Below are 25658 nucleotides of genomic sequence, written 5' to 3'. Positions count from 1 at the left end.
ACTTCCAGCTGAAGTAGCCTTCTTTCCCTAGGCTGTGCTTTAAGGTGTTAGCAGTTGCCAAGTCCTGCTCATACAAGGTAGGGGTGATAGTGGATAGAACAAAAATGTTGGCACAAGGACAGGTACAACTTAATAAACAAGAGAGCCACGTTGGAGGCTGAAAAAGACCATAGCGAGAGCATAGGAAGAAGTTCAGGTTTAATAACCAGTAGGAACTTAGCAGGGTCAGATAACACAAAAAACATGTTACAGTAAAGAAGGATTACCGTAAGCTTTTGCAAACAAGGCAAATGAAAGCCTAATATATATACATAAGAGAATATACTTACAAGGGGGCCTCTGACAGAAGGAAGGATTGAGGCCTAGATAAAAAAAAGCATTTAAAAAAAAAAAAAAAAAAAACTTACGGGCTGCTATCGCAGCCATTATAGTAGCATTTTTTAAAAAACCAATCATTCTTCAAAAAATGCTCAGGTAAATGAGGTTGGCAGAAGGTAGCGAAGACTCCCTAAATTTGCATGTGCCCATTGCTGGTGATAGTGATGGGCACATGCACAGAATAAACGCAAAAAAAACCAAAACAAACCAGTAGTGGAAGAGACAACCCAATCTCTCCCGCTGCCAACACAGCGCCACTAACCAACACACCCCTCGACAGCAGAAGAGATGCCCAATCTCTCTGCCACTAATCAACACCCCCCCCCCCTCAGCAGCGGATGAGATTCCCAATCTCTCCCGCTGCCAACCAACACATCCCTCGGCAGTGGGAGAGATACCCAACCCACTCCCACCTTGGCAGCAGTAGAAATGCCCAATTTCTCCCGCCACCAACCAACATCCCCCAACCCCCCTCGGCAGCGGGAGAGATGCTCATGCTCTCCCGCTGCCATGCAACTCCACCCCCCCAGGGCCTCCGATGACCCTCCCACACACACTTTTCCCTTTACCTTACTTTACATGGCTGGCCAGAGGGATGCCTACTCTCTCTGGCCAGCTGGCCCACCTCTTCAAAATGGCGGGCCTTCCCCTCCCCAATGCATCCTGGGATGCATCGTGGAGGGGGCCTTAGGCTCTGGCTGGCCCAGACACATAAGGACCCTATCATAGGAGGGGCCTTAAACAACCTGGACCAATCAGAGCCTCAGGCCACTTCTTGGAGACTTCAGTAGCTGGAACCTAAGAACACTACCAGGCAGAGCTTTGGATTCTTGCCCAGAAATAGATAAGAAGAAGAAAAAAAAACCCATCACATTTTTAGATTGAATCAGGTTGGGCAGACTAGATGGACCATTCGGGTCTTTATCTGCTATCATTTACTATGTTACTATGGTGGTCTGCTCTGATGGCTAGCACTGGTCAAGACAAATAGATGATCCAACAGGCAGAACTCATTTGTCACTTCAAGATAATGCAGAACAACTCTCCTGACATCTAGCAACTTCAAAACTTTGTCATCTTTCTTTTTGCCTGTGAGCTGAAAAGTGGGAAGCTGCACTTCCTGGTTGATATGAAATGCCAAAACTATTTTCAGTAGAAAGGAAGGCACAGTGCCTAAAGACACTCCTGCTTCTATGAATCTGAGGAAAGGATCTCTGCAAGATAACGCTTGCAGTTCCAAAATCCTCCTCACTGAAGTGATCACGACTAAGAAAACTGTCTTCACAGTTAGATCCATGATAGACGCTTCCGACAAAGGCCATACAGCACTTTAGCAAGGGCCCATGGTGACAATAAAAAGGAGAATATCATCATCATTTTTCAGCATGACATGGTGAATTGGCCATCAGATTGCATAAGTGGTATTAAATTGTGTTTACCGCTAGTACTTCATCTGCAGTGCCATTATTTTGTCTAAATTCTTTACGAGGACTTATGCATTTAATCAGTTTAGGTTTCATTTAAATATGAAAGTCCTAAAAATGTCATCAATATTTCTAGTTAAAGGAAGCTTTTTTTGTGGATCAGGCAGAATATTGTATAGTTAATGTTTCGATTTATCTAAAAGTTATACATGGGTAGCTTTCTAAAAACCGTGCCTGCCATTCTACAAACCACCTTTTATTTAAAACAGGAGTGCTATTTAACCACTTAAATTCCTGAGAATTTAAATACAATAACCTTTGGAAGGAACTTTCTTCAGCTCGTCTGTTTTTCTCACTTTAAAGCAGTGTATTGCAAACTCTATGCCACGACACACTAGTGTGCCCCGGAGGATTCCAGGATTGCCCCAAGATGCCGGCGAGGAGAGGAGGCACCAGCTGACTGCTTACAGGATGTGCCTTTCAAGGCGAGACATGCCCTATAGTTATTCAGCCGGCACCCGAGTCTCTCATCCTCACTGGCACTTCTGCAGCACCCCTCACCGGCAGTAATAGAAGGCTCAGAGCCGCAGCTACAGGACATCCGTGCATTTCTAGATGCACTCTAACCCAGAGATTAGTGTGCCAGCAGCTTAAAAAGATAGTGACACATTACTCTAAAGCCTTATAGATACCTTATCAGATACATCTACTGTATTTTTTGCTCCATAAGACACACCCTAGATTTAGAGGGGGAAAACAAGAAAAAAAATATTCTGAACCAAATTCTCCCTGCCAGGCTCTGCACCCTGTACCCCCTCTGGTGGTACAGTGGTAGGCCGGGACAGGGACAGGGCACAGAGCAGTCGAGCAGGCAGGCAGGCAGGCCCTATACCCTCCACGTAACTTCCATGTACATTAAATCATCTCCCCATACCCCCACCTGCCCCCCAGTATCCCCAGTACTATTTTTAATCATCCCCCTGTTCCTTTAATCATACCCCCCCCCCCCCGGTTCCTCTTTAAATTCCTCCCTCTTTAGACGGCGTCTCATCTATTTCCCTGCCAGAAGCGCATAGGCCAGAAGTGCAGAGATCAGGAACAAGCCCTCTGTGCTCCCAACTTGAGCCTGCGCCGATCTCCAAATGGCTGCAGTCAGTTCTTGCAAGTCCCGCGAGAGCTGACTGCAGCCATTTGGAGACTGGCGCGGGCCCAGGCGGGAGTGCGGAGGGCTTACTCCTGATTTCTGTGCTTCTGGCCTGTGCGCCACTGGCCGGGAAATACGCTGGACCACCAGGTACAATGGCAGTGGGTGGGTGGGTTTAAAAGATGTTGCAGTGGCGGGGGGGGGGGGGGTTAAAAATATGCAGCGGTGGTGGGTTAAAAATATGTGGCAATGGCAGGTGGGTTAAAAATATGCAGCAGCGGGGGGGTTTAAAAATATGCGGCGACGGCGGCAGCAGGCTTAACAAATTTGTATCTTCGCTTCATAAGACACACTTACATTTCCACTCCTTTCTTGGAGGTGGAAAAAGTGTGTCTTATGGAGCGAAAAATACAGCATATTATCACTAGTCATGGGTGGGGAGGGGAAGATAAAAGGCCTACTGATAAACTTAGTATAAAAATTGACTCCTTTAAATGGCTCCGCTTGTACATAATCCAGTATTGAGCTATATATGAGCCAACTTATACACACAGCATGAAATCAGTCTTGCTTCACCCCATCCCCTAAATGGCTGTTCATACTGAACACTCTGGCAAGTGTCTATGTACTCCTGTATATTCTTGCAAAAAAATACAGGACATTCTGAATGTCCCTACTTGGATATTTTTTTTCCTGCCCTAGATATCCTATATAAAACAGGGTCCCATTTTGGGCAAAAGATCCTGTTCTAGAATAATAGGTAGTAAAATAACCCGACTTCACGGTAGCTCACATTGATAGCTCGGTTCATAGACAGTAACGCGGAAGACAAAGGCGCGCGCCGACAACTGAGCGCAAGACGGAGGCACGCACCGAAGAAAAAGACTTAAGGGCTGCAACGGGGATTTTGTTGGGGAGCCCCCCCCCACTTTACTTAATACAGATCGCGGCGGCGTTGTGGGGGTTTTGGGGGGTTGTAACCCCCCACATTTTAGTGAAAATGTAACATTTTCCCTGTTTTTAGGGAAAAAGTTATGTTTTCACTAAAATGTGGGGGGTTACAACCTCCCAAACCCCCCACAACGCCCCCACAACATGGTGCGATCTGTATAAAGTAAAGTGGGGGGGTTCCCCCCCACACACCCCGTTGTAGCCCCTAAAAACAGTCTTTTTCTTCGGCGTGCGCCTCCGCGCTGCGCTCAGTTGTCTGCTCGCACCTTTGTCCCGGCAGCTTTTGACCTGACACCGATAACTCACCACCCCAAATGTTCTAAATTTCTCATTTTTGAGACACAGCTTGTCAGCTGTCAGATAATCTGCATGAGACCCATTTAATGTAACAAAAGGATCTCCCAGAAAAAGAAATAAAGCAACTGACATACTGATAAATAATAAAGAAATGCTATTGGTAGTACTGTATTTAGTTACAGTGCAACAATTTTGGAATTTTTTGTTAGCTCCTTACACATCATTGAACACAAAACAAGAATAGCTAAGACCACAAATACTAGAAGAGTTTTGCATGAAAATTCTAACACACAGGATTGTGCCACCTGTCTGTAGCAATCATCAGGGACCAGCAGCTCTTAAAAGGTTCCTTATTTTTCACTTCTTTGCCAGATATTTCCCAAACTGAGAAAGATCTAGGGACAGTCAAGCTAAAAAACAACCACTTGGACAGCTGCAGCTGAAAAACAGCAGCAATTGTAGCTCTAAAACATAGCTCTCTTTCCTAAGTACTGGACTGTGGCTTTCCAGATGCTGCAAGTACAGAGCTGGGAAGTCAGACATGAAACTGTATTTCAGGAGTAATTATTATTGAGAATTCAACATTCAGCTTTGATTTTACTGCCCAGACTGTCTACTCTGTGCTAGAAGCTTTTCACTAGCTGACTCGGCGGCCTCCATTTTATCTGCACTACTTTCAGAGTTAAATTAGCAAGTCACTTACTATTACTACTTATTTCTATAGTGCTACTAGATGTACACAGCGCTATACACATTATATGCAGGTACTTTCTCTGTTCCTAGTGGGCTCACCATCGTGTGGGAGGTTGGTTTTTTTTTTTATTTTCTGGTAAGGGGATGGAAGATTACCGTATTTTCACCTATATACCGCGCACCCGTGTAAAACGCGCACACGGGTATAGCACACGGGGAACACAAATTTATGTAAAAAAAATTTAATATAGCGCTCACACGCATATACCGCGCATGCTAAAACCTCCTCCCGCCTACTCTGAACCGGCATCCTCCCCCCCCGCTCGCTTACCCGCGTTTTACAACTTATTTTTTTCAATCCGATCCGGCATCCCCCCTGCGAACCAGCATCCTCCTCCCCCCCCCCCGCGTCACCCCCCCCCGCGATCCTACATCTCCCCCAGCACCGCAAAACATCTCTTACCCGATTGGGCACTGGCACCGGCACCAGCACCAATGCACAGGATGTGCCAGTGCCCGAAGATCCTCCTTCGTTGGTTTAGGCTGGGCTGGACTAGGCTTTGAGCATTTGCGCATGCTCAAAGCCTTCTGGTCTCGCTCTCTCCGAGAGTCCAGCCCGGCGCAGGAAGAAGGAGGATCTCTCCCGCACCGCACCGCCCAGCCCAAACCAACGAGGGAGGATCTTCGGGCACTGGCACGTCCTGTGCATTGGTGCTGGTGCCGGTGCCCAATCGGGTAAGAGATGTTTTGCGGTGCTGGGGGGGGGATGTAGGATCGCGGGGGTGGGGGGGTGACGCGAGCGGGAGGGAGGATGCCGGTTCGCAGGGGAGATGCCGATCGGATTGAAAAAAAAAAAGTTGTAAAACGCACTCGCACGTACAACGCGCACAGTTATGCACGGTTTGCAAAATCGTGTATAACGCGCGCGTTATATGCGTGAAAATACGGTAAATGACTTGCCCAGGGTCACAAGGAGCTGCAATGGGAACTAAACCCAGTTCCCCAAGACCTCAGATCATTACACTACATAAAAAAGCCATACTGGGTTGAACCAATTGACCATCTAGCCCAGTATCCTTTTTCCACAGTGGCCAATCCAGGTGGCAACAATCAAAATAAGTAGCAACATTCCATGCTATTGATCCCAGGGCAAGCATTAGGTTCCTCATATCTGTCTCAATAGCAGACTATGAACTTTTCCTCCAAGAACTTGTCAAAACCCTTTTTTTAAACCCAGCTACGCTATCCACTGTTACCACATCCTTTGGCAATGAGTTCCAGAGCTTAACTATTCTCTGAGAGAAAATAATATTTCCTCCTGTTAGTTTTAAAAGTATTTTCCTGTAACTTCATCAAGTGAATTTGTAATTTTTGATGGAGTAAAAAACGATGCACCCGTTCTATACCACTCAGGATTTTATAGACTTCAATCATATCAATCCCTGAGCCGTTTCTTTTCGAAGTTGAATAGTCATAACCTCTTTAGTCTTTCTTCAACAAGAAGAGTTCCATCCCCGTTATCTTCTTGGTCCCCCTTCTTTTTAACTTGTATTTTTAGATTCTGCTATATCTTTTTTTGAGCTATTGTGACATGAATTGAATGCAATGCTCAAAGTACAGTTGCATCATGGAACGATACAGAAGAATTATAATATTCTTAGTCATGTTTACCATCCCTTTTCTAATAATTCTTAGCATCTTGTTTGCTTTATTGGTCGCCACCATACACTGGAAAGTTATAGCATATTGTCTACAATGACACCTAGACCTTTTTCTTGGACTTTGACCACTAAGGTAAACTCTAGCGTCTGATAACTATGATTTGGATTATTCTTTCCAATGTGCATTACTTTGCATTTGTCCACATTAAATTTCATCAACCATTAAATGCCCAGTCTACCAATTTCTAAGGCCTGCCTGCAATTGTCACAGTCTGTATGCATTTTAATAACTTTGAACAGTTTAGCGCCATCTGCAAATTTAATTACTTCACTCAATTCAATTTCCTGATAATTTATTTAAAAAGTTAATAGCACCGGTTCCAGTACAAATCCCTGCAGCACTCCACCATTTACCCTCCTCGAGTGAGAAAAATGTCCATTTAATCCTACCTTCTGTTTTCTGTCCAATAACCAAAACATTGCCTCCTATCCCAGGACTGCCTGTCCAGGTCCCCAAAGGATGCACCTGCCAGCTGCAGACTTAAACATCTGCTCCTCCCAAGCAGGCAAAGCAGTCCCTCGAAGCCATGCAAAAAATCCGCCAACAAGCCGAAAACCAGAAAAACATTGCAAAACAAAGAAATAAACAGAGCAGATCAGAAAGATAGCTTCATGCTCACCTGCAAAAGGAAGAATTGAAGAGGCAGCAGAGACTGAGGAGGAGTTGAAAAGCTGTGATTGGCATCGGAAGTATGCTCACAAGTACGCATGGATAACCCTACGGTTCAGAATATCATCCCTATTGCACTGGAAGTAGGCATTGACTTTTAGGTTAGCCCTAGTTAGCTTTCTATGTTCTTCCCTACTAGGAACATTATGTTAGTGAAATAATGATTAAAATACTGAAATAAATTACAATCCTTTAAAACAGGCTTGTCCAACCTATGGCCTGTGGGTCAGAATCTAACCAACCAAATTATTTTTTCTGGCCCTTCGAAGGTTGGCAATTCTTGTGGTGTTTACAGTGAGATTTCTGATTCCCCACCATGACACAGTTCTTTGTAAGCTCGAACCACATGGTGCTAAAAGTTCCGATTCATACTGCAGTTTCAAATCTTGTCAGACTTGAAGCTGCAAGACCCACCCAACCTTTTAGCACCATGACTGGAAGGGAGGAGGTTCATGAAAAAGAGAGAGATAACGAGACTAGGGAGGAGTCAATGCACCATCATATTTTGCCACTATTTGATAAAACATGTAGAAAATTGACAGTACTTGTTTTGACCCACTAAATGTTATCAAATATAAAATGTGGCCCCCAATATGAGAGCGGTTTGAAAAGTTCACTAAAAAAAAAAAAATTAAATACGAGCTTGTCATGCCACTGGGGTTGCACGCATCTGAGACGTTGAAAGCTATGCCATCGGTAGCTTCACTACCAGCAGGGACTCCCAAGGTGAACAGGTTTCAATGGAGATGTCAGACTAACAATGTACCACCCATCTGGGCAGCAGCAGATGGGTAGTGTTGGAGGTGCAGAACTGCGTCCGATGCGACAACAGCAACAACATCAAATTTATACTGTGCAGAAGAAAGGCTTGGCAATCTAATTCTGTATTCTTCCAAAAAAAAACTTGATGAGACATAAAATAATTGATGTATAGTGCTAGAAGATGGTCCTCTAGGTCAGAAGGCACTCACTACACTACTAGGAAAGAGCTGATCCTCAACTTCAATATTGCCAACTGTTTGTGAAGCTGACGGATCAAAGCTGCCAGGACATCCTGATGCTGATGTTGCTGGACAGAAAAGAGAGATCAGAAGCTGTAAGGATATTCTAAACATAGGAACATGGAATGCACGAAATATGAATGAAGGAAAAATGAAAATTGTTAAAGATCAAATGAAAATAAACAAAACAAAACAATATTGACTTGATAGGGATCAGTGAACTAAATGGACAGGACAGGGCCATTATCAATCAAATGAGCATTGGATCTGCTACTCTGGTCATGAAACGCACAGGAAAAATGGCATTTATCCTCAACAATAAGCTTTCAAAAGTACAATGTTATCAGAGATAGTCATGCTCATCAATGTCACCTTGATCTAAATATATGTTCCAATGAGAGGCGTGGAAAATGAGGATGTGGAATTGTTCTATGAACAACTTCAAAATGAAATAGATCAAACGCTGAATCAAGATCTACTGATCATTAAGGGGGACGTCAGTGCAAAAGTAGAAAGTACACCTTAAGATGCAGTGGTTGGATAGCACAGCTTAGGAGAAAGAAATGAAGCTGGTGATAACTTATTTCAGTTTTGCAAAACAAACCAACTGTCAATCATGAATACGCATTTCCAACACCACAAACATTGCCAGTACACATGGACCTCTCCAAATGGCATGTATAAAAATCAAATTGACTACATCTGTATAGGACAAAGACAGAAATCTGCAGTTTTGATTGCAAGGACTAAACTAGATGATTGTGGAAGTGACCATGAGCTTTTGACATGCAAGATCAAAGTAAAGCTTCGTAAGAAGATCATTAGAGACCTCCCAAAATATAACGTTGAAAATATTCCATCAGACTATTGGATAAAACTAGACAGATTTGCTTGTCTTGATACAGGAGATGGAGCACAAACAATTATTGAATGACATCAAAACCGTAAAAAAAAAATTAAAAAAAAAAACCACTCCAGAAGAGAAAGAAAACCAAGAAATCGCCTTGGATCTCAGAAGAAACCAGAAAGAAGAAACCTACCACATTGTCTACTCCTATCAAATCTAAAATGTTTTAATTACCAACACGTATTACCTTAATTTCTCGACAATTCTTATGTAATCCACCTATATATCTTGTAACTTCATGACAATTCTTATGTAATCCGCCTTGAACCGCAAGGAATAGAATAGAAATCACTAATGTAATGTAATGTAATGTAAAAGTAGCAGAACAAAGACGACACGCAAAACTCTCCAGGAATAGAGAAAAAAGTATCACAATTGAACAGTGTTTTTTAATATCAATTTCGGTAAGACAAAGAACAATATCTCAAGAATATCTGTCAGAAAATTGAATCAGAACATGTAAACGGTAAAACCAGATTGGCATATCAGGAGGTTAAAAGATTGCAGCAGAAATTCTAGCCACAACTGGGGATGCTTAAAGAAACCAATGGAATGATACTTAATGATCCAGAAAGCATTAAAATGAGATGGAAATAATATATGGAAAATCTAAAACAGACTCAGAAGGTGCTATCATGGCCCTCACTCAACTGTGTCAACAGATTTGGAAGGAGAAAACATGACCAACTGACTGGAGAAGATCACTGTTCATACCTATAATGAAGAAAGATGACGCTAAGCACTGTAACAACTACAGAACTATCACATTAATTCCACATGCCAGCAAAATATTGCTGAAAATAATACAATGAAGGCTACAATCATACACTGAGCAAAAACTACTCGAAGTTCAGGCTGGTTTCAGAAAAGGTTGAGGAACAATGTTAGATGGATATTGGAGAAGAGCAAAGATTACCAAAAATTTCATTGACTACGTTAAAGTTTTTGACTGTGTGGATCATAATAAACTATGGAGAACTCTACCCAAACACATAACTCAGCTGATAAAGAGCCTCTATGAAAATCAAGATGCTGCAGTGAGAACAGAATATGGCAACACTGATTGGTTTCCAATAAAACGTGGCATCAGGCAAAGATGCATCTCATCACCTTACCTGATCAAACTTTACAGTGAACCCATCTTCAGAAAAGCAAAGTTGGAAGAAGAGAGTGTTGGTTTCAAAGTTGGTGGCCAAAAAATAGACAACCTGCACTATGCAGATGATACAACACTCATCACCATCAGCAACGACTGCATGCTGAATCTACTGAGAAAGTCAAAGCCGAAAATCATAACATGGGATTAGAACTGAACATAAAACGAGACAAAGATAATAAACACGGAAAAATATGAAGATTTTGAGCTTGAAGGTGATAGAATAGAAATTGTAAAGAATTTCAATCTCTTGGGCTGTTTTGTAAACAATGATGCAACTAGCAGGGAAGAAATACTCCACAAAATAGCACTTGGGTCACTCCTCAATGAAGGCTCTCGACAAAGTATTAAAAAGCAAGGAAATAACACTCCAAAATGAAGATCAGACTTGTCCACGTACTCATTTTCTCAATAGTCAATTACAGATATGAAAGCTAGACACTACGGAAACAAGACAGAAAGAAGATTGACTCATTTGAGCTTTGGTGCTGGAGAAGGATTTTATGTGTACCGTGGACCGCCAGAAGAATTAACAAATGGATTCTAGAAGAGATCAACTCAGCTATGTCATTAGAAGCCCAAATGATGAAGTTATGACTATCATACTGTCAGATCATTGGAGAGCATCATGTTTGCGAAGATCAAAGGAGAGGGGTGAGAGCCAGAGGCTTGCTGCCTTCTGCCTCGTTGAACCTCTGTCGTGACTCCTGAAAGGATCTATGCATCGTTAGCCTCCTGCATAAAAATGGAAATAGCCTCAAAAATTCCCGCACCCTGAACTCCAAGCCACCCGGTGTCTGCTGTCTGCCAAGGACTTAGGGTGATGGTCCGTATCACTGGTCATCAGGTCACCCAGACCCTTTCCAAACAGCATCTGACCCTTGAAAGAAAGCCTGCTGAGGGTGGCCTTAGAAGCTGAGTCTCCTGCTCATTGTCTGATCCAGAGCATCCGTCAAGCGGAGAAAGAATAGGCTGACACTTTGCTATGACTCTTATGATGTCATACAGTGTCTGCTACATAATTCATCTCAGATAGAATCATCCGAGGGTCGTTGTCTACCACCGAGGCTGGGATCCGAGATAGCCGAGTGTGGCAACCATGTGCCACAATGGAAGCTGCAGCTGGCGCTTTAATTCCTAAGGCTAAAGCTTCAAATTGCCTCTTGAGAACCACACCTCCTTCACTGGGCAGTGAAGTCCGCTTGATGACCTATGCTACCAGTGAATCCACCTTTGGCTAAAGAAACAGCTGTTGAAAAGGAGAACATTCCATTGGCCTATCTGACAGGGACAGAAACATTGATGGTACAAAGGTTTTGAGGAGAGTGGAAATTGTCAGCTGTGAAACTTAACATCTTTGATAGACTGTGAAGAAGTGATGTAAAAATCTCCAGGGGAGGTTTATCTTGAATGAGGTGTGATGTAAGTGCAACAGAAGACTCTAATGAAAAGATCTGCAAAGATCGTAGAAAAAAAAAAGTACTGTATCCAGATGTGGAACATAATGGAGAGTGTGATCTGTTGTAGCATAGGAGAACTGCAAAAATACAAATTAATCCACTATATAGGCAGTACACCCAGAGTGGAGTCTGTTGTCAAGAGACAGTCAATGATGGATAAAAATGTTTCCATATGGACGAGGAGATCGAAGTCTACACCTCGAGTGGAGTTCTCTGTTCATAAACTTGCAAGAAACCAAGTTGTTATGATGGGTAGAATAGGAGATCCATCTTTACAAGCTCTACATCCTGGATGGATTCCCGTTGGAAGTACAGAGACAGAAAGAAGCAGAAGAGGTGTTCCATGATTATCAGGTTCTTTATGAAGAAACACTTTTGATGTACAGGATTGATCAACTTTAAAAATGTCTAGAGCCCTAGTGGATTTTTCCCAGTTGACTAAAGTCTGAAAATTCTGGCAAATTCTGGTGAAATGGAATATCCTGCTCAAAACCAGCCCAGTTCTGTACGATCTGAATGAGATAAGAGGTAGTTGAAATCGAGAACTCTGTTAGTCAACGTAGATGTGACAAAGACAACGTTGAAAATTATCCATAGTCTGGCCGTCACATCCTGGTGATGCAGTAGCGTAGACTCTGGAGATGGCTTTCAAGAGTGGATTAAACCTGAAAAGTCTAATGTGACCACTGCGGTTCATAAAGACCAGGACAGGATTTTATTCTGGTAAGGGCAGGCCGGTATCGAGTGAGACATGGAAGTACCGCTACTGATCACTGAGAATAAGATACAGGAGCAACAATGGTACCGAGGTAAACACAGCAACAGTACTGAGACTCGATGCAGGTAAATAACAGAGAGCAGGATGGATCAGTACCGAGCAGAGTCCAATGCTAAAACTGTGTCAGTACCAAAGGTAAAATAGGAGCATCGAGGTCAAAATTATTGTAAGCCAATGGCCAGCCATTTACCATATAGATGCTCTGCATATGGTGAGAGATTGCACCAGTACTAAGGGCTACAAAGCCAGTACTGTAGGTGCCATAGATGTCTAAGTATTGAAAACCCCAATGGGCAGAACGCTTCAGAACTGACAGCTTGTATCAATGATTGATGGCATCGATGATGGGCATGCAACAAATGATTCAATACTGAAAATGCCAGTGACACTGGTGATGAGATCGATGAACTGTCGATGCTCTCCGGTACCAAAGGGAATCGATACCGCACAGAAGACCAATCTGTGGAAAGGAGGCACCAGTACCACATGCTGTTCAGCTGGTACCATAGGTGCAGCAAGATGTCGAAGTGTTGGTAACCTCAAGAAGATGCATTCTTTAGAAATTACAGTCTGCATTAATGGCATCGAGGAGAGGATGCATCAAGAGACTCAATGTGAGATATGCCCATGATGCATTCGGGTCTTTATCTGCCGTCATCTACTATGTTACTATGTTACTATGATGCTTGATGATGTCGATGGAAGAAGTCAATGTCAATGCACTGGTACCGCTAGGAAACAGTACCAGAGACGAAGTCTAACTTGAAGGGTACCTGACCCTAGGCCTAAGATTCTTAGATAAAGAAATGAAGGAACAAAAAGAATAAAACATTTATTTGGTAAGGCATTTATTCTTCTTCTTGATCAGTTGTTTGGTTTTTTTTGTTTGTTTTTAACCCTGGAAGATTGGGAAGAGATCCAGCAGGAAAGTCCAACAGCACGGGTCGATTGATAAGAAGGTCGAAAAGCCATCAACGAAGTTGGCGGGGACAAAGGCTGCAAAATCACCTACAGGCCCCGAAAATGAAAATAAATAAAATTTACTTGAAATTGTAAAGAATGTAAAAGAAAAACAAGTCACAAAAAAAGAAATTAAGGAAAAATACGAAGAGGGAAGGCAAACTCAACTAGACAAAGTTTAGCTATGTGTTCTTCACTCCATAGAAAATGAAAAACTCAAGAGCCGGCGTCGGGCAGGGAGGCACTTGCACATGCATGGTGTAGGTAAGGCTTAAAGCTTCTAAAGTTTAAAGGGACAGTACACTTTTACACTGTACTGTACTTTTAACTGTCTGTACCAGACTCTGTGGATGATGTCACCCACATGTGAGAATATGCTACCTGTTTGTCCTGGGATAATAAAAGTTTATCTTATAAGAATAAATACTGGATATTACTTGCTTGGTATAACAGAATTATTGTTACAGTGGCACCAGAAAGGGATTTATGCCAGATAATTCTGTGAATCTAATTCGTGTATATTCATTGTGGGTATCCTGAAAACCTGACTGGCAAGGTGTGTCCTGAGCACTAGGTTGAGAACCCCTGCTTTAGATCAAATAGCAGAGAAGGTGCCAGGATCATCAATAAGTGTGATACTTGACGGCTGGATTTAAAAGCTAATAGTGTCCTAGAATGGCTCCCAGCCTCAGGACCATTGCAACAATGACTAGATTAGTAACCATGATAAGAAAGTACTACTGAAATAGTTTAAGAAAAAGAAAAAAAAATCTACATATAATTGTTAATAGCTCCAAATGAGCTGGAAAGAAATGAGAATCCAGCAGACTAAAAAGAAAACTGTGTATGCACATGTGTACAGTTCATATCTGAGGCAGTTAGAAATAAATTGTTGCTATCAGCAAAGGATTCTCTGCAACAGAGATCTCAGCCTCTCCCTTCCCATTTGTTTTATTAGCACTCGATTTATACCGTAATGACTATAGGATGTTAAGCCTGCAGAATTTGCTCTGGATAATACTGGTCTTTTTCGTACTAATAACTTACCACTGAGATCATAAAATCACTTGGTGAGTCTCACTATAAGAAGACACAAACAATGGCCATTTCTGTGGCAGGTCCACATATGTGGAATGCTTTGCCATGATATTTGAGACTATGTAAAGATATGATGTCTTTTAGAAAGCAATTAAAAACCTACTTATTTGTGAATGCTTTTTATTAGTTATTGGTGTTAAGCCTATTTACAGTCCATTTTATACAAACTTTTATTAGTTATATGCTGTTTTTTTAACAGTTGTACTGTGTGTGGGGGGGGTTTGGAAGAGTAGATGTGTTACATTATGTGTGAGTATATCTGATTATGTATGTTTTTATTGCAATGTGCTTAGGTATTAAGCAGGGAAGAAATTTTTTAAATAAGTAAAATGGACTAAGATATTGAGCCCTAAAATACTTTATTTTGACTGTCATAAAAAAACAGCTATGACTGGGAATCTTCTACAAGCACATTATTATAAAGCTTTTTTTAGGGAACTTAGGGCTCAAGAAAACAGTCAGATTAATATATTTTATTACAGCTAATAGCAAAGGTTTCAATTACATAGCCATACATTCACTGACAAAAACAGCTAGCTACCAAAAACTCATCTTATACAGGCCAATGACCACTTTTAAAAGAGAAAATATCAATCTTGTTGAACACCTGGAGCAAAGTAAAATAATAACCTACACATAATTGAAGCATTCGATGAGTTATCCCTTCTCCATGAGTTTTCTAATTCTATGCACTCTTTACATGTATCCTGGAAATTAGGGAGAAGTTACATAACTTCACAGCACAAACACCAGCGCACCAACAATGGAGGGCAGATAATTCCCGTGGCGCGCTGGTGTCTTGCGCTGAAAACGTAAGTTTTAAAGAGCTCCGAAGCAGGGTGTGAGTGGGGACCCCCCACACACACACTTTACTGCATAGAGTTCATGCTGCTGTTGGGGGAGGGTTTGAGGGGTTGGATCCCTCCATTATAGAGAAAGCGGAACTTTTTCTGATTTTTTTCAGGAAAAGTTACGTTTTCTCTATAATGTGGGGGGTTGCACCCCCCCATCCCCAACGGCAGCACGAACACTATGCAGTAAAGTGGGGGGGGGGGGTTCCCCACTCACACCCCGCTTCCGAGCTCTTTAAAACTTAAGTTTTCTCACGGCGCGCTAGTGTCTTGCGCTGAATTCTCAGCGCTCGAATGTCAGCGCACTGGTGTCTGGCGTGCGATTGTGCCGTCACCAGCACAAACAACATACAGTACTTTCAATCTTTAGCAACCAATTAATAACCCTGATTGCACCAACCTTAATCTCTGTTTATAAATATCTTCATCTCCATCATCCTTGCACCTCCCTGTTGTCTCTTTTTCATCATCTTCAGAGCTGGGGAAAAAATCATCATCTTCCTCATCATATTCTTTTATTTCTCTTTTGACAATTTTCTTTGCTGTATTTTTTCTGGGCAGTGGTTTTAGTTCATAGTCAGAGAGATCATCCTTCTCATAAAAAGTTCCTTCGTCATACTCCTCATCCTCATCCACGTTGAGGACCTCCTCATCTGGCACATAGTCTGAATCTTCATTTTCACTTTCATCGCCTTGGAATAACTTTGGTTTTTTTGGAGGGGGAAAATATTTTTTCTGTTTCGGAGCTCCTACCTTAAATTGGGTGCGAAGGGCATTGGTCTGAAGTTTCCACATATGTTTTTTCAAGCGCTTATCAACTTTGGACAGGACTCGACTTTTCAAGCTCTTTTTCTTCCTGTCCATCTGTGTACTCTGGCATTGAACAGTGCCCTTTAGCTTTTTCTTTGCTCCCTTTTGAAGGATGGATTTCTTCCGCTCAGCAGCTATCCGAGCTTGGTCTTCCAAATACTTCTCAAAATCAGAAGTTTCATTGAGTATCAACTTACGTGGCTTTTTGGCTTCCTTCTGGGGAATTTTTGTGCCAAAAGGAGTCATCTGTCCAGTACGGATAAGTTCATCCCACTCAGTTTCTTGGAATGGCATAAGCATACTACCAAGTGAGGATGGGCCAGGCTCTGGAAATATCAGAAGATTTGCATTATCAGTAGCAAATTTGTACTTCCTTAGCATAAATACTAGTTAACAAAATCTTTCAGGTGTCACACATGAAGAAGGATTTCAGAATAGTCATTAAATATGAAATTAAATTTTGTGTGAATTAGATACCTGGTAAGCAAATTTCTTTCATCTGTGTAGTCCTAAAATATTATAATACTACAAGTTTCTTTTAATTAAATTAATTGACAAAAGTGAAGTTGCACAGCTACAAACCAACTTCATTTTCAGAATTAATAAGTCTTGTATAACTTAACTGTGCTTTGTGTTAAATGCAGTGCAATATGACACAATGGGGGGGGGGCTACTTTAGAAGCCTTATTTGCGATTCCCAGTTGGAAATACCAGTATTTACACATGCATATTGTATTCACGTGTAAAAACTAATATCAGAAATCTTCACTATGTAGAATCTTCAAGGGGATGTCGTTCTGGAGGACTTGAGCAGGATCAAACTTACCTATGTATTCCCCACTTCACAAAAAGAATATAATGTTGGCTTTTACATCTCCTCAAAGGCACATAAGTTTTTTAAAAATGCTCTTTCAGACAAGACTTTAAATGAGGGATCAAGGGAGTCATTTTCTTTAATCCATGTAGTTTTTACAAGATCCAAAATGAAAGCATATTAAAATTATGGTCTCACCAACTCTAATTTGGTGGCACCTACACACATAGGGCTCCTTTGACAAAGGTGCACTAGCGTTTTTAGCGCACGCACATGATTAGTGTGTGCTAGCCGAAAAACTACCGCCTGTTTAAAAGGAGGCGGTAGCGGCTAGCGCGCAGAGCTAAAACCGCTAGCACACTTTTGTAAATGGAGCCCATAGGTTTGTAAAATGGGGCAACTACATGTGAAAGAGTCTCCATTTTGAAGCTGCTGGGTCTGTGCTGTTCATTTTTTTCAACATGTATATATATATTTTTTTATAAAGCTTTATTTAAATTTTTCAAATAAACAACAATTATGTTTAAAGGCAATATACGATATTAATACATCCAATATTAGTAATCATAATTCGAAACAAAGATAATACAAAATAAATCCATTTTCATTATTGGAAATATATTGACAAAAAGAAGTAACCCATACTTTTTATTTAACATAGTCCTCAGTAAAGGAGGAAGGAGACTAAGAAAGGGAAATTCTTCCAGGGAAGATCACATATTAAAGTTTTACAGGAAATTAAGTGAAAACCGATGGTTAATAAAAGAAAAAGGACTTGAGTTACACCGAAGTCATTATGGTGCAAATGAAACACCTTTACCCTCTAAAAAGAAACGTAGCTGCTGAGAATCATAAAAGATATATCTATTGTTTTGAAATACAACAAAACATTTACAAGGGAATCTTAACTGAAAAGAGGCTCCTAATGAAACAACTTTATCCCTATATGCAAGAAATTCATTCCTTCTAGTCTGAGTCCATTTTGAAACGTCCGGATAGCACAGTTACTTACCGTAACAGGTGTTATCCAGGGACAGCAGGCAGATATTCTTGACTGATGGGTGACGGCACCGACGGAGCCCCGGTACGGACACTTTTAGAGTGATTGCACTCTAAGAACTTGGAAAGTTCTAGAGACCGCACCGCGCATGCGCGAGTGCCTTCCCGCCCGACCCCGACGCGCGGTCCCTCAGTTAAGATAAGCCAGCTAAGAAGCCAACCCGGGGAGGTGGGTGGGATGCAAGAATATCTGCCTGCTGTCCCTGGATAACACCTGTTACGGTAAGTAACTGTGCTTTATCCCAGGACAAGCAGGCAGCATATTCTTGACTGATGGGTGACCTTCAAGCTAACTAAAAGAGGGATGGAGGGAAGGTTGGCCATTAGGAAAACAAATTTTGTAAAACAGATTGGCCGAAATGTCCATCCCGTCTGGAGAACGCATCCAGACAATAATGAGATGTAAAAGTATGGACTGAGGACCACATAGCAGCTTTGCAGATTTCCTCAATAGGTGTGGAACGGAGGAAAGCTACAGATGCTGCCATAGCTCTTACTCTATGGGCCGTGACGGAACCCTCTAGTGTCAGTCCCGACTGAGCATAGCAGAATGAAATGCAAGCAGCAAGCCAATTAGATAGCGTGCGCTTAGACACAGGACGTCCCAATTTATTCTGATCAAAGGACAGAAAGAGTTGGGGAGATGATCTGTGGGGCTTAGTACGGTCTAAATAGTAAGCTAAAGCCCGCTTACAGTCCAAAGTATGAAGAGCCTGTTCCCCGGAATGGGAGTGAGGTTTAGGGAAAAAAACAGGTAGTACAATAGATTGGTTGAGATGGAACTCAGAAACAACCTTAGGGAGAAACTTTGGATGTGTACGTAGAACCACCTTGTCGTGGTGAAAAACAGTGAAAGGTGGATCAGAAACTAGTGCATGGAGCTCACTGACCCTCCTGGCAGAGGTGAGAGCAATAAGAAAAAGTACCTTCCAAGTGAGAAATTTGAAAGAGGTAGTAGCCAGGGGTTCAAATGGAGGCTTCATCAAGGCGGAGAGAACCACGTTCAGATCCCAGATCACCGGAGGTGCTTTGAGAGGTGGTTTCAGATTGAAAAGACCTCGCATGAATCTGGAGACCAGGGGATGAGCTGAAAGGAGTTTCCCTTGGACCGGCTCATGAAAGGCCGTAATGGCACTGAGATGAACTCTGATGGAAGTAGACTTGAGACCAGAAGTAGACAGAGAAAGCAGATAATCCAATAGGTGTTCCACTGCAAGAGACTTGGGGTCATGATGATGTAGGAGACACCAAGAAGAAAACCTTGTCCACTTTTGATGGTAACATTGCAGAGTGGCTGGTTTCCTGGAGGCGTCCAGGATGGAGCGAACAGACTGAGATAGCAAAAGATCAGTTGAAGTCAGCCCGAGAGATACCAAGCTGTCAGGTGTAGAGACTGCAGGTTGGGATGGAGGAGGGTTTCCTGATCCTGTGTAAGCAGAGATGGAAACAGTGGAAGTAGAAATGGATCCCTGGAACTGAGTTGAAGTAGAAGGGAGAACCAATGTTGTCTGGGCCACCGTGGAGCAATCAGGGTCATGGTGGCCCGTTCCCTCTTTAGTTTGAACAAGGTCCGAAGCATGAGAGGCAGAGGAGGGAAAGCATAAAGGAACAGATTGGACCAATCCAGAAGAAACGCATCCGCTGCCAGACGGTGAGGAGAGTAAAGTCTGGAGCAGAATTGGGGCAACTGATGATTGTGAGGAGCTGCAAAAAGGTCCACCTGAGGAGTGCCCCATTGTGCAAAGATGGACTGTAGAGTCGATGGGTCGAGAGTCCATTCGTGGGGTTGGAGAACTCTGCTGAGCTTGTCCGCTAAGAAGTTCTGTTCTCCCTGAATATAAATCGCTTTCAGGAATAAGCGGCGCGAGGATGCCCAAGACCAGATTCTCTGGGCTTCCTGGCACAAGAGGCGAGAGCCCGTTCCCCCTTGCTTGTTGATGTAGTACATAGCCACCTGGTTGTCTGTGCAAAGTAGAAGGACTTGAGGAAAAAGAAGGTGTTGGAAGGCCTTGAGGGCATAGAACATTGCCCTGAGTTCCAGGAAATTGATGTGATGCTTCTTTTCCTGAGGAGTCCAAAGGCCCTGAGTTTGGAACTCGTTCAGATGTGCTCCCCAAGCATAAGGGGAGGCGTCGGTGGTGATGATCAGATGATGAGGAGGCAGATGGAACAGAAGGCCCCTGGAGAGATTTGAGGATATCAACCACCATTGCAGAGACTGACGAAGAGACGATGTCACAGATATGTGTCGTGAGCAAGAGTCTGTCGCTTGAGACCACTGGAGAGCCAGGGTCCATTGGGGAGTGCGCAGGTGAAGCCGTGCCAGGGGTGTGACATGAACTGTGGAGGCCATGTGACCCAAGAGAATCATCATCTGCTTTGCAGAAATGGAGTGCTGGGACAGCACCTGCTGACAGAGCGATTGGAGGTTGTAAAGACGGTTGTCCGGCAAGAAGGCTCTCATCTGGACCGTGTCCAGTACCGCTCCAATGAATTGAAGTCTCCGCATAGGAAGAAGGTGAGACTTGGGTATGTTGATTTCGAACCCCAGTAGTTGAAGAAAAAAGATGGTCTGGTTGGTGGCCAGAAGAACAGTCTGAGATGAAATGGCCTTGATTAACCAATCGTCCAGGTAGGGAAAAACCTGAAGGTGGTGGGAGCGCAGAAATGCTGCTACCACTACCAGACATTTTGTAAACACTCTTGGAGAGGAGGCAAGACCGAAGGGGAGCACTCTGTATTGGTAATGACAGTGATTGATCATGAAGCGAAGGTACTGTCTGGAGGCCGGATGAATTGGAATGTGAGTGTAGGCCTCTTTGAGATCGAGAGAGCATAGCCAGTCGTTGTGATCGAGGAGAGGATAAAGCGTAGCTAGAGATAGCATCTTGAATTTTTCTTTGACCAAACATTTGTTGAGATCTCGCAGATCTAGAATTGGTCTGAGGTCTCCTGTTTTCTTGGGAACTAGAAAATACCGGGAGTAGAATCCTTGCCCTCTTTGGTCCAGAGGAACTTCCTCTATGGCGTTCAGAAGCAGGAAGGACTGAACCTCCTGACAAAGAAGGGCAGATTGAGGAGTGTGCAAAGCAGACTCTTTTGGTAGACTTTGGCCCGGAAGGGTGTGAAAGTTGAGAGAGTAGCCGTGGCGGATGATGTTGAGGACCCACTGGTCCGAAGTGATAACTTCCCACCGGCTGAGAAAGAAAGACAGACGTCCTCCTATCGGTTGAGGGAGGAGAGGAGATGGTTGAACGCTGGCTATGCCCTCGAGGATCAAGTCAAAAGGGCTGAGTCGATTTTTGTGGAGGAGGCGGCTTAGCTGGTTGTTGCTGCTGAGGCCTAGGTGTTTGCCGCTGCTGTTGACGCTGCCTCCTAGGTTGCTGAGTGGAAGGCTGTAAGGGGCGAGCCACAAAACGCCGCTGATAGGCCGTTTGCTGTCTGAATGGCCGTGAAGGTGGAGGTTTCTTCTTAGTCTTAAGAAGGGTATCCCAGCGGGTTTCATGAGCCGAGAGCTTCTGGGTCGTTGAGTCCATAGAATCTCCGAACAGCTCATCCCCTAAACATGGGGCATTAGCCAACCGGTCTTGATGATTAACATCAAGCTCAGAGACTCTGAGCCAAGCCAAACAGCGCATGGCTACAGATATGGCTGTTGCTCTAGAGGTAAGCTCAAAAGTGTCATATATAGACCTTACCATGAATTTTCTGAGCTGGAAAAGAGCTGAAGAGCACTGATGGAAAGCCTCACGATTCCCCACAGGAAGGTACTGCTCAAAGGAAGCCATGGTGGTAAGGAGATGCTTTAAATAAAACGAAAAATGAAAAGCATAGTTACCAGAACGATTAGCAAGCATCGCATTCTGGTAAAGTCGCTTACCGAATTTGTCCATGGCTTTACCCTCTCTGCCAGGAGGGACAGAGGCATAGACACTAGCTCCCAAGGACTTCTTGAGGGTGGATTCTACAAGAAGAGACTCATGAGAGAGCTGTGGTTTATCAAAACCAGGAATGGGGATTACTTTATAAAGGGAATCCAATTTGCGAGGAGCTCCCGGGATAGTTAGAGGAGTCTCCAGATTCTTGTAAAAGGTCTCCCTCAGGATGTCATGTAAAGGGAGTTTCAAGAATTCCTTTGGAGGCTGGTCAAAATCAAGAGCGTCCAAAAAAGCTTTGGACTTTTTAGACTCAGCCTCCAAAGGAATGGAAAGAGATTCACACATATCTCTTAAAAAAGAAGAGAAAGAGGTGGAATCAGGTTTGGAGGAAATATCCTGCAGAACAGGCTCGTCTTCCTCTGATGAACACTCACCTTCTGACTGAAGAGGTTCTTCAGAGTCGCCCCACAGATCAGGGTCTCGAACATGGGGACCACGGTCCCGAGACTCAGGGGTGGATGGTTCTCGGTGTCGGGACTTCTGTACCGACTTACCCGACCTCACCGACGCGGTACCGGGCGATGTTATCGGTCGCACCGGAGCCGATGTCTGAACCGATTGGTGATGAGACCTGGGCTCCGGTGCGAGGACAGGCATCGATGCCGATGAGGCCAAGTATACCGGTACCGAAGGAGTGGATGGTGACAATACGGACTGTTCCACGATCGGTACCGGTTGCTCAGTGGGGACCGATACCGGAGGGCTCGGTGTCAGGAGAGCTGGAAGGAGTTGTTTGAGCTGTTCCTTCAGCTGTACCTGCAAGATGGCCGCAATGCGATCATCAAGGGAGGGCACCGGTACCGCTTTTTTCTTCTGCGGTACCTGCGGTGCCGCTCGACGCCCCGGAGATGAGGAGCCCGATGTCGAGGGACTCACCTCAATAGGGGCGGAGCGCTTCCGCTGGCGCCTCACGGTCGGCAGGATTGGACTCTCTGCAATGGAGACCGGAGGACGTTCCAGCGGGGAAGGCTTCTTAGCCGGCTTACCTGCATGCTGCGACGTCGACGCGGTATCGCGTGGCGTCGATGAGGTGGGTGCCGACGAAACAGGTACCGAGACCGGCGCCGAAGACGTGGGGTCGGACATGTCGGTGCCGAAAAGCAGTCTCTGCTGTATCTCTCGATTTTTGAGAGTCCGCTTTTTCAAAGTGGCACAGCGGGTGCAGGTAGAGGCCTGATGTTCCGGACCCAGACACTGAAGGCACCAGTTGTGCGGGTCTGTTAGGGAAATAGGCCGTGCACACCGCTGGCACTTCTTGAACCCGGGCTGAGGGGGCATGAACGGAAAAACGGCTTCTGCCAAATCGAAGGCCGAGGCCTCGATAATGGCAGTAGGCCCCGCCGGGTCAAATCAAGAAAACTCGACAAAACAAGAGAAAATTTTTTTTTTTTTTTTTTAAAGAAAGAAAAATGGAAGGGCAAAAAGAACCCGAAAAAGTTTACGCGAGCGGGAAGGCGAATGAAAAAATTTTTCAACAGCCGTTGAAAATGCGACTTCTTAGCTCCGCGGAAACTAAGAAACTGAGGGACCGCGCGTCGGGGTCGGGCGGGAAGGCACTCGCGCATGCGCGGTGCGGTCTCTAGAACTTTCCAAGTTCTTAGAGTGCAATCACTCTAAAAGTGTCCGTACCGGGGCTCCGTCGGTGCCGTCACCCATCAGTCAAGAATATGCTGCCTGCTTGTCCTGGGATAAATATATATATTCTTTCTCCCAAAAAGGAAACTTGTTTTAAACCATAATACAATTTCAAAATCATTTCTTTATCCTGATAAATTACCAGGGACACTATCAATGTAGCTCGTCCGGACAGTTCAAGATTTGATGATTCCAAAAGAGTTGTTAAATCTTGTTCAGTAGTTGTTTCAGACTCCTTTAATGTCCTTTTTAAGTAATAAATCTTCTGCAAAGGTGGTATATTCATTTCAGTGATTTTTAATGTAGAAACCAGGAAATCTTTAAATAATTCCCTAGGAGTTTTAAATTTAGACATAGGAAAGTTTAAAATCCTCAAGTTTAAACTCCTATTTTGGTTTTCCAAGTTTTCAATTTTACGGAGAAGAAAAACTTTATCCTTTGCATTCTGGTTATTTAAAGATTTAACCTCAATTATAGATTTTTCAATGTCTCCTATTTGTTTCGCTTGATCAGAGGAAACAGTTTCCAATTTATTAACTTTAGAAGAAACTTCAGCCATCAAGGAAATAAATCCAATACAGTGGTGCCTCACACAACGAACTTAATTGGTTCCAGGAGCAAGTTTGTTATGCGAAAAGTTCGTTATGTGAAACGCGTTTTCCCATAACAATACATGTTAAAAAAAATAATTTGTTCTGTAGCATAAAATATGCTAAGATGACATAAAAAAAGATAAATTTTTTGTTATTATTTTTATTTAGATACATCTAAAAACATACATCTCCCTGTCCTTTTACTTCCACTATCTTCCTATCCCATCTCTATTCCCTTTTGTCCCTCTCCCCATGATCAATCATCTCACCACCTCTCTCTGCCCTCACCCTCAGGGTTCAAGATTGCTTCCACTCTTTTTCCTGTTGTTCTCTCTGCCTGTCACCCTATGATTTAGCATCCCTTCTGCCCTTGTCCAATATTTCCCCTTCTCTCCCTCCCTCTCATCCCCTGCTCCAACATGTGCTTTCAGCGGCCTTCTCCCCCCTTAAGCGTCTTTTCTTCTCCACTCCACCTTTCCTCCCTCCCTGCCTCCACCTTTGTGGCGCTTTTGCACCCGACCGACAACAGAACAGGCCCGGTCGGACAAATCTCCCTGTCCTGTAGCCGCGAATCTAAATTACCTTCTTACAGCAGCTGGATTATTGAAGCTGCTGTAAGAGGTAATTTAGATTCGCGGCTACAGGGCAGGGAGGTTTGTCGGCCGGGCCTGTTGTCGGTCGATCGGGGGACCTGACCAGCTGTGCACATTCTTCGGGGCGGACCGCCCCCTCCCCCCTCTTTCGTTCGCCATTGCCTTCTTCCTACCTGCCCTGCCGCAGCCGCACACAGCCGACCGGAAGTCTTCCTGATGTCAGCGCTGACGTCGGAGGAAGGGAGGGCTTTGCTTAAGCCCTCCCTCCGACGTCAGCGCTGACATCGGGAAGATTTCCGTTCGGCTGTGTGCTGCGACAGGGCAGGTAAGGAGAAGGAGACTACCCTCGCGGCTCGATCAACCCCGCTGCGATCCAACCCCGCAGGAACCCCGGAAGGATGCAGCTCGGGCGACTTCGTTGTGTGAAACGAAGTCCGTTGTACGAATCAAGACATAAAGTTCGTTGTGCGCAGCGTTCGCTGTGCGAGGCGGCCGTTATGCGAGGCACCACTGTACATACAATTTGAAGATTTTCAATTGCTCCCCACAATGAATCCAGTGTGACCACCGCCAGTTTCACAAGCGGCTTGAGATGAGGGAACCTGGGTTCCCGCTCTCCTTCCCGGGCTTCAGCTCCCCCACTCTCACCACCGCTTGCCTGCAGTGTTGATCCTACCTCTCCTGATCTTTTTTCTGAGCTTGCCTGCAACAGGGTCACCTCCTGAGT

The 25658-nt window shown here is 43.9% G+C and overlaps 1 protein-coding gene across 6 annotated transcripts in view; it reads right to left on the bottom strand.

The window, feature by feature from the left end:
• ERCC6 (ERCC excision repair 6, chromatin remodeling factor) overlaps window positions 1–25658 on the bottom strand; it is a 200914-nt gene that overhangs the window by 148374 nt on the left and 26882 nt on the right. For all 6 annotated transcript variants that reach the window (XM_033941635.1, XM_033941630.1, XM_033941634.1 and 3 more), the window contains one exon: window positions 15890–16625. In XM_033941635.1, the coding sequence (XP_033797526.1) occupies window positions 15890–16625 (736 nt within the window). The remainder of the gene's footprint in view (window positions 1–15889; window positions 16626–25658) is intronic.

Source organism: Geotrypetes seraphini, chromosome 4, assembly GCF_902459505.1.
Source record: "Geotrypetes seraphini chromosome 4, aGeoSer1.1, whole genome shotgun sequence".
NCBI lineage: Eukaryota > Metazoa > Chordata > Amphibia > Gymnophiona > Dermophiidae > Geotrypetes > Geotrypetes seraphini.
The sequence above is the reverse complement of the archived record's forward strand: the minus strand, read 5'-3'. Positions and strand labels throughout refer to the sequence as shown.